General features: G+C 35.5%; 1 protein-coding gene across 1 annotated transcript; it reads right to left on the reverse strand.

Annotated features, from left to right (window-relative positions):
• Positions 1-4,568: 4,568 nt before the first annotated feature.
• Positions 4,569-5,489, reverse strand: LOC144254230 (olfactory receptor 4A47-like). Its single transcript, XM_077797242.1, has one exon. It carries the CDS (start codon positions 5,487-5,489, stop codon positions 4,569-4,571), a length of 921 nt encoding a protein of 306 aa, XP_077653368.1.
• Between the last annotated feature and the right edge of the window lie 3,867 nt (positions 5,490-9,356).

Below are 9,356 nucleotides of genomic sequence, written 5' to 3' on the forward strand. Positions count from 1 at the left end.
AGATTGGGTTATCTTTTATCTCATATGTCAACTTTTTTATCATATAGAATATAATTACAAATTCTTTCAATACCCTTTATGTTACTGTTAATGTATGTATTACTTCTGAGTAGTGTTCCAATGATTTATTTATTCTACTTAACGGGCATGATTTAGTGCTTCTTTTCATGCCTTATGTTTTTGCATTGGATGTCAGAATTTATTGTTTTACCATGTTGAGTACTAGGTATCATCACATCTATAAATATTCTTGAAAAGTGTTCTGAGTTACAATGAAGTTGTTTAGAAATAAGGTGATTTTGTATGCTTTTCTATTCATAATTTTTGAAATATTCTTATTATACTTAATCAATCTAGAGAAATTCCGATTGCAAGTCTAATAATATCCCACAACTGAACAAGGATCTTTCTAAGTCTCAGCCCAAGATCCGCCCCCTGTGCTGTGAGGATTACAGTCCAGCTGGTGAAAACAGACATTGTTCTAGGCCCAGCAAATGCTGCACTCTTCTCTCTGGCTAGGAGTTTTGCTGCTTCAGGTAGCTTCCTTAAATGCAGGCCTTGTGCTGAATAATTTAGGGGAAACTCTGGCATTCTCCATGGTGCTCCTTATCTTGTTTCATTGCGCTTGCATCTCTCTCTCTCTCTCTCTCTCTCTCTCTCTCTCTCTCTCTCTCTCTCTCTCCCTCCCTCCTTCCCTCCCTCCTCCTTTCCCCCCCTCTATCTCTCCTTCCTCTCTGGGCACAGCATGGAAGATGTCCAAAGAAAACAGGGAGGGACTGTCCTACAGATCAACTTTGTGTACCCCATCTCTCAGTGTTTCCCACTAATTGTTTTCCATTATCAAATGAAATGTGTTCCAAACCATCGTGTCTTTGTCTCTGGCTTATGTGTTGTTATAGACATGAGTACAAATCTCTGCATTTCCTCATCATGGCCAAAATTAACATTATAAGAACAAGTATAAGTAAATATCATAAATAGGCCAAAAAATCACAAGTTAATTGTAATAGGTTCTTAAGCATAATTCGTTAATGCTGTATCACTTTATGAGAAATAGAACAAATATATATATTCTTAATATAAATTGAAGGAATGTATCCTAAACCCAAAATTAATACCATGCTTAAAGCAAACCACAAAAATTCATGATTTTTTTTTCCAAGTCATTTTAAAAGAGAATATTCCTGCTTTGTATGTGAGTCTTCATGTCAAAACAGGAACTCATGAGATACAAATGGAAATCTACTCACCAAGGATGCTCCTAACACTCTGAGAACAGTGAGGAGGGTGCTTTCCTGCACCATGTGAGCTGAGGGAAGAGGACATCATCCTGCCTGTCCTCCACGGTTAGTCTCTCCCAATGCCACCAGCACCTCTCTCTGCAGAACTCAGCACCCACACCACACTCCCTACACAGAAGCTGCCCCTGCTGCTGCTCCTGTTGGAGGAGACACTTCAAACCCTTGTGGGAAAACACTAGTCAAAACTTGATTGAATGTAAAATCTGGGCTGCTCAAATATGGGTAGATTCTTAACCCTTAAAAATTCTTTGTTCTTTTAGAATAACCAGGGTTACATAAATTTACTACATTCTTTCTCTTCCATAATATAATATAATATAATATAATATAATATAATATTATAATATATTATAATATAATATAAGCAAGAAGAGATTCTTGTTAACAAATGGAGAATTAACTGAACCATACAATGCATGGACACACCTGGATATAATTTCTGGAAAAACAAATTATCTTAATATTTTTGTTGTTGTTACCAGGGCTTTAACCCAGGGTGCTTAAACACTTAGCCACACATACCCAGACCTTTTTATTTTTTTTTTTATTTTGAAAATGGCTCTTGCTATCTTGCTGAGGGCTTAAGATATTGAGGCTGAGTCTGAACTTGTCATCCTCCTGCCTCAGTTTCCTGAGCCACTGGGATTATAGGTGCACTACTGTGCCCAACTATTTCCTGGAAAACAAAATTATCTATAAGTTGTTTTAAGGAAGTGCCTTCATAGTCTACTCAAAGTTGGCTCAAAATTATTTTTCCAAGAATAGGCATGCACCAAAGAAACTACCATCCTAGCCTAGTCAATAAATGTGACATTGCAAATAACAGTGCAGACAACAGTGAGGAACACAGTTGTGGTGTCGAAGAAGAATTCAGGATCACATGCAAAATCTTCTACTAAAGGCATAACCTGACCCTCAACTTAAGCAACAGCACGCAAACTTGAACAGGAGCACACAGGACACTCCACCAAACAACTATCATGCACTCTGACAGTCTGAAGGCCTTATTGTTACCAAGTAACTGAACCTGTCATACCTGAACACAGGCAAGATTTCTTGCATTTTGTCTGAACATTCTCCAGGTAATAAACTTTCACAAGTTTTCAACCTCCACAAGCCCTTGTTTGTGCAAATATAGAAAGGGTTCAATAAAAGTACCCACCTCATGATGTTCTTGGAGGAATTAATACATGGAATGTTATATGAGGAAACCCACATAAGTAGAACAAGACCTAAAATGGATAAGTTTTTTATAAATTCTGGGTGTGATTTTTACTTCAGAGAATACCATCCCAGTGCTACTTAAGTTGTCTCAGAAAAATAGATTATTGTTAATGATGAAGTATTTCTATAAAGCACTCATTCAACAATTTTTTAACTGTGGCCAGTACTATTACAGGTGCTGAGGGCTGAGAAGTAACTTGTATTCAGAGAGAAACAAATAATAAAATTTTTAAAGTAAAATATATAGAGAAGTAAGTCAACAGTGCTAACCTTAAATGTTGTAATGGAAAATTAATTGTGACAGGAATAAGAAATATTGGGGTGGACTTTTGAAACATGATCGAAATTTTGGGATATAACATTCCAAAATAATGTTGCATATACAGATATCTATACTCTTTTAAATTATAAAAAGCAATGCAAATAAAACATGAAAAGAACCATAAAAATCCTTTGATATAAGGAAACAAATAATGTAACCCTACCAAACTTTAGTTCACAAATGCCAATATAATTTAATACAATAAAATCTGATGTAAGATCAATGACAAAAATGTATAAGTTCAAACATTTTTAATCTCCTAAACAACTGCAAACAAGGTATTTAGAAAAAGTACACCATTTTGATTTTTAATTTCAATTAAAAATATTGTAACATGTCTCAGTTATCATCACCGTTATTTCACACAATCCTGGAGGTAGCCATCAATACAGATCACCAAGAGAAACATATTAGCATAGTTAAAATTTGTAAAGAAAGACATGCTTATGAGTATGAAAATGACCAAACAATATAGCAGTAAAATCAATGAAGAATAAAGAATCAATGCCTAAATTTAAAAAGAAAATACCAAGTGAGAACAATATTCATAAAGTCTGTGACATAAAGACCAAGAGAAATGAACAACCTAATGAAGTTGAAACGCAATAATTCCACGGTGACTCTCTACTAAAATAGAACTTCTAGGCAAAAACAACTGCAAAAAATAGTATATCACATAGAATAGTAATTATATTTTAACACTAATAGTACTATTATCTTTCAGTTCTACTGATATCTGATTGACAAATAAGAATTACATATGTTTTGGATATACAACATGATATTTTGATATATGCATTGTGAAATGATGACTGTAGTTCACATATCCATCATGTCACATGATTAAACATTTCCTTAATCTTTTTGTGGTAGTTCACTCAGTCTATCCTCTAGTATACAATACAATAAAAGAAACAATAGCTACCATGCTATCAACACCAGAATCATTTAGCTTGTAAATGAAACTTGGTACTCTGGGACCAACATCTCCATTTTCCCACTCTCCAGCCATGAAATCAACATTCTTCTTTCTGCTTCTATGTGAAGATATTAGTGCTCACATAAGAATGACATCATGCAGTATTTCTCTTCTGTGTCCAGCTCATATCATTTATCATGGTATCCTCCAAGTTCATGCATGAAGCATAAATGATAAGCTTGTTAACTTGAAAAACCTTAGAAACACAGTTGCTGCATCTGGAATCATCATATATCTTTCTCCAGATTTACCATTTTGAAAGGGTTCCATTGTAACATTCATATTTCTTATGCTGTCCATATTTAAATTTTTAAAATTATTCCATTAAAATTATAAATATAATGACAGTAATGTGATGTAAAAATAGACACATATAGCATTTAACTATTATAGAAAATGAACAAGAGTAAAAATAAAATGAGAAATAAAAACATAGTTGTTAAAAATAAATATAAAAATTAAACAAACATCCTTGTAATACTATAAAAATGTTATTCATGAGTAGATTGCATATTTTCATTGACTTCCTAGTATATGTGCACCAAAAATTCCTAGGTCCACTGATAAACAACACACCACAGAACGAGCAATACACTGAGGAAATATGTTAATGTCAAAACCTATATTCTATTCTTCAAATATGCTTAACACAATTACCTGAGCAAATTGAAATCAGGATTAAATCTGAAATAAATAATGCATCCTAAAGAGATAGCTTTGTAGTGGGAGACTCAGTGATTTCCTACCTGATGTGACTTCTTTTCCAGAGTTTCCTCATAGCATTTGTCATCTCTGAGTTTCTCAGAGTGTAGATGAAGGGGTTCAGCATGGGGGTTATGACCATGTAAAACACACTCAATGATTTGTCAATGGTGAAAGTCTTGGCTGGTCTTGCATATATGAAAATACAGGGGACAAAGAAGAGGACAACCACAGTGATGTGGGAGCCACAGGTGGAGAGAGCTTTCCACCTCCCCTCCTGACTCAGGTTCTTCAGAGAGCGAAAGATGACAGCATAAGACATGAGTAAGAGCAGAAACAAAATAGAGCACATCAGCCCCCCATTGGCAATCACTAAGAGGCCAGTGACATAAGTGTCCACACAGACAAGTTGCAATAAGGGATACATGTCACATGTAAAGTGGTCAATGACATTGGGGCCACAGAATGGGAGCCAATAAATAATGCCAAGTTGAAATGCAGAGTGCACAAAACCTCCAGCCCAGGAGACTACCAGCAGCACCACACACATCCATGGCCTCATGATAAGCAAATAATGCAAGGGCTTACAGATGGCCACATAGCGGTCAAAGGCCATCACCAACAGAAGAGTGACCTCTGCCCCAGCAAATAGGTGTTCTGCAAAGAGCTGAGACATACAAAACTTGAAGGATATGATAATTTTTCCTAAGAATAAGTTTGAAATCAAAATGGGGGAAATTACTGATGAATAAATGATGTCCACAAATGATAAATTAGCAAGAAAGAAGTACATTGGAGAGTGCAGGGTCTTACTGAAGGTTACAGTTATGACAATGAGCCGGTTCCCCAGCATGGTCAAAATGTAGAAGAACAAGAACATAACAAAAAGTACTTTCTGCTCCTTTGGATTTTGTGTGAGGCCCAAAAGGACAAAATAAGTTACATTGTTGCTGTGTTCCATCTGGTCTTTTATTGGTGCTGATTTCAGAGAGTAAAGCAGTTTACCTGTAAAACAATGAAAAATTCCTTAGAAATATTATAACCATAAGTATTCATCTGCCATATATCCTTGAAGCGTCTGCTGGTGACACAGTACCTGCAGTAGATATCTGGATTGCTAAGAAAAATAATACAATGTTTCCTGCCCTGGGTGATTTGATATATTACTATGTAGTCCAACATTGAAAGACCAACTTGAGAAATGTGTCGATAAGTATATTTATTGATGCTATGCTATAGATTCACAGTGCTGGAATTTCTCAATCTGTTTAAATTTGGAAAGGTTCAAATTTCTCAGAGAAAGTTACTCTTTAGATATTTTAAATATGTGAAACAACAAAAGAGAATGAAAGGGAAATACATCCATGTAAAGATGTACTATGTATGAAGTCACAAAGTGAAAAACCGAAGACTCACTTAAGGTAATTTTCATATGAAGTGTGAATAAAACAAATGACTTATGGAAGACTATAGACCACAATCAATGTATCAATACTGGTGCTGAAACTTTTTAAACATAATTCTCTTCCCCTCTTTCTTTGGCCCTCAGGTCCGCTAGAAATGTCACCCCACAACATCTTAGCATTCATGTTTCCAAGGACAATGTGCTCACAATGATTTCTGTTCTCCAAGACAGAGGCCATGTCCACTACTGTCCTCTTTCCTTGCTGAGCCCTCACCAGCAACACCTTGTACTGTTCACATTTCTCAAGGCCATCTGGGCTCTTTCTATCATGATTCCTAAACATCTCTCAATATCTGTTCATTAATCAATCACAAAGTGGACTTCATATATTAGACATTAATTGTTGCAGCAGCACATCAATTCCCCAAAAGCAGTATTAATATGCTGGAACTACAGTTATTATACACATAAATTTGTACTCTCAGAGCCCTGCTGCCTGACATTCAAAATAAAGGTATGAGCACTCGTGGGGCCATCAGAAGGCTAGGAGGGAAGGACCAGCTCCATCCTTGGCTGCTGATGGCCAGCTTATATTCTTGTATAATTCTTCCTGCATTCAAGTTTTCTATTCCAATAGAATATAAGTTATATGGAATTGGGACCCAGCCTAATACAATTTTATAACTGGATGACTTCACCAACTCCATATTTCCAAATAAAGTTTCTTGTTGCAGTACTATAGGTAGGACCTCAACATATAAATTATGTGGGGGGAACACACACAAAAAAAATCCATAACAGTTTTATGTGAGAACTTGACAAACCACTAATTACCATAGTCTCAGGTTGCCAGATCTCTGAAACCTCCTTCTATAGTCTTTGGTTGAAAATTCCACATTATCTTAATCCCAAAATACCTAAAACTCTCTGAATTTTATATCAGTGTTCAAACTTCCTTTATTCCTCTCTCGTTGCTTTTTTATACATTTGTTCAGACCCCTTGGCTTTCTATTTATAATATCTTGCTAATGTGATCATTCTCATTTAATCCCCTTACATTCCCAGTCAACTGCGTGAGCCCCCTGACACATCTGCCATTTTCTCTTTGACAAATGCTAATCTCAGAGAACAGAAGCAGACATCACAAATTTGAAAGTTATCATGGTTATTGTGCAAAGGTGTTTGGTACACCCAATCTTTTCATTTATCCAACCAAAAAGTGTTCATAGAACACTGTAATTCTGTCTCACTGTTCACACAAGGTGAACATCAGTGTGTCCACTAGCTCAGGAAGGCTCAGGGTCTACACTGGGCTCATGACATTAGAGGAGAGAAATCTCCAGGCTGACTGAGGAATCAGCTTTCCATCTTGAGCCTTCTACTTTTCCAAATGGAAGCAACAGTGTTGAAGATATAACATGGGCCCTGACTTACATTTTCAATTTTTTTTGAATTTATATTTAGTGACTATTTTATACAATCTAAACAGCCACTTTCTGCCTACAGAAGTTATTATTCTCATTTTCTTGCATACTCGGGTGATATAATTACCTGTGTAATTAAACATTCCCACAATCTCAAAGTCTGATTTCTGCTACTGACTAGAATGTCTTACCTTTGGGAGCTTGTCTGAAGTTTGAAGGAGGAAGTCTGATCTCAATCCAAAATAGTGAGTAATCCCTCTTCCATTCTATATGCACACAGAAGAAAGAAATCTGTGCTATTCTTGGAGAATTATATTTGAAATCACACAACCATGTTTTTCCATTTTCTCTGGAGTCTTCTAAATACTCCAGAAAATAATTAGTGTTTGTAGTAGTATTCAAAAGAATTACTTGGTAAAAAGAGAAAAATGAAAATTTCCCATATTAAAACAATTAAGAGGGCTGTGGATGTGGCTCAAGCGGTAGTGCGCTCGCCTGGCATGCGTGTGGCCCGGGTTCGATCCTCAGCACCACATACAAACAAAGATGTTGTATCCCCCGAAAACTAATATATATATATATATATATATATATATATATATATATATATATATTAAAAACTATCTCTCTCTCTCTCTCACTCTCAAAAAAACAATTAAGAAAAAATGCAAACAAACAATTTAAACATAGAAATAGCACATCTAGAATTTTCAAAAAAAAAAGAAAAATTTCTAAGTTCTTTTCTGGTAACTTTAATAAATACCACTTAGCTTTTTAATCTGTCTCCTCTTGTCCTGAAAAGGCCAAATACTTGTGCTTGGTATATGGATATGAGTACTCTTGTACCTTTTCAAATCCTTCTTTAAGAAGAATAAGCCATCTTTTAAAAAAATTATAACTGTGACTAACAGAGGACAGTTTTGTCTGACAGGGACAAAGATCTCTAAAGATTTTATAGCATGAACACCTGGTAATCATGGAGCCCTGCAACTGGAACGTGTCCAAACTGATCTTGCTTAATTACATTCCCTGGGACTCTCCATACACTTTTAAAGAACATCTGTGTGTCAAGATGCAATATAGCAAACACATAAGTAGAGTCACAAGGATGTAACAAGGAAAAATATTTCAGAAACATTATGGGACAAATAATAATCAAGAATAAAATATCAGCCCCATTAATTTGTTCCGAAGAGTTGAGTTTACCACTTATCCCTTTTTTTAGTCAGAGAAATTTTCATCTTATATTTATCTAATATTCATTGTGTTCCATATGAGTTTGAGATTAAATACAGTTTTAAAAGTTTTATGCAGCTGTAGTAACTAGTTATTTATTTATTTCTTCTTATTATTCTTTCTTTTTCTACAAATTAAAGAGCACCAGGTGGGGTGGTGCACAGTTATAATCCCGAGGCTCAGGAGGCTGAGACAGGAGGATCACAAGTTCAAAGACAGCCTCAGCAACAGCAAGGCGCTAAGCAACTTAGTAAGACCTTGTCTCTAAATAAAGTACAAAATGGGGCTGAGGATATGGCCCAAATTTGAGTGCCCCTGAGTCAATCTCCAGTAACAAAAGCAAACAAACAAATAAACAAACAAAAAAACCTAAATAGCATCTATTTTGTTTCATTTATAATAAGATACCAACTGGCTATACAATAGTTAATAAAACAGAAGAAAAAAAAATGAAAATGTAGTCCTAACTGCATCAGCTTTATATCTAATAGAGCCACAGAATAGTAATGGAAATAATAATGGAAATTTATAGCTTAAATCACTGTTTGGAGAACAGGTTATTATGACAGAAATACATAAGGCCTTTATAAAGGTGATATTTAAATTAAACTCCCAGGATGAGAAGTCAGTTGCCCCTTCAGGTCCAGGGTTACATGTGGGAAGATGCAATGTGGAAGACAGCTGGGCGATTTCAAGATGCTGTGCTGTCATTGAACCTGAAGAGGAGGAAGACAGGAAGATAATAGAACAACGGGAAGTTGAA

Source organism: Urocitellus parryii, chromosome 4, assembly GCF_045843805.1.
Source record: "Urocitellus parryii isolate mUroPar1 chromosome 4, mUroPar1.hap1, whole genome shotgun sequence".
Lineage (NCBI taxonomy): Eukaryota > Metazoa > Chordata > Mammalia > Rodentia > Sciuridae > Urocitellus > Urocitellus parryii.

Excerpts from the sequence above, each read along its gene's own strand:
- LOC144254230 (XM_077797242.1), bottom strand. The coding sequence starts at position 5,489 with ATGGAACACAGCAACAATGTAACTTATTTTGTCCTTTTGGGCCTCACA.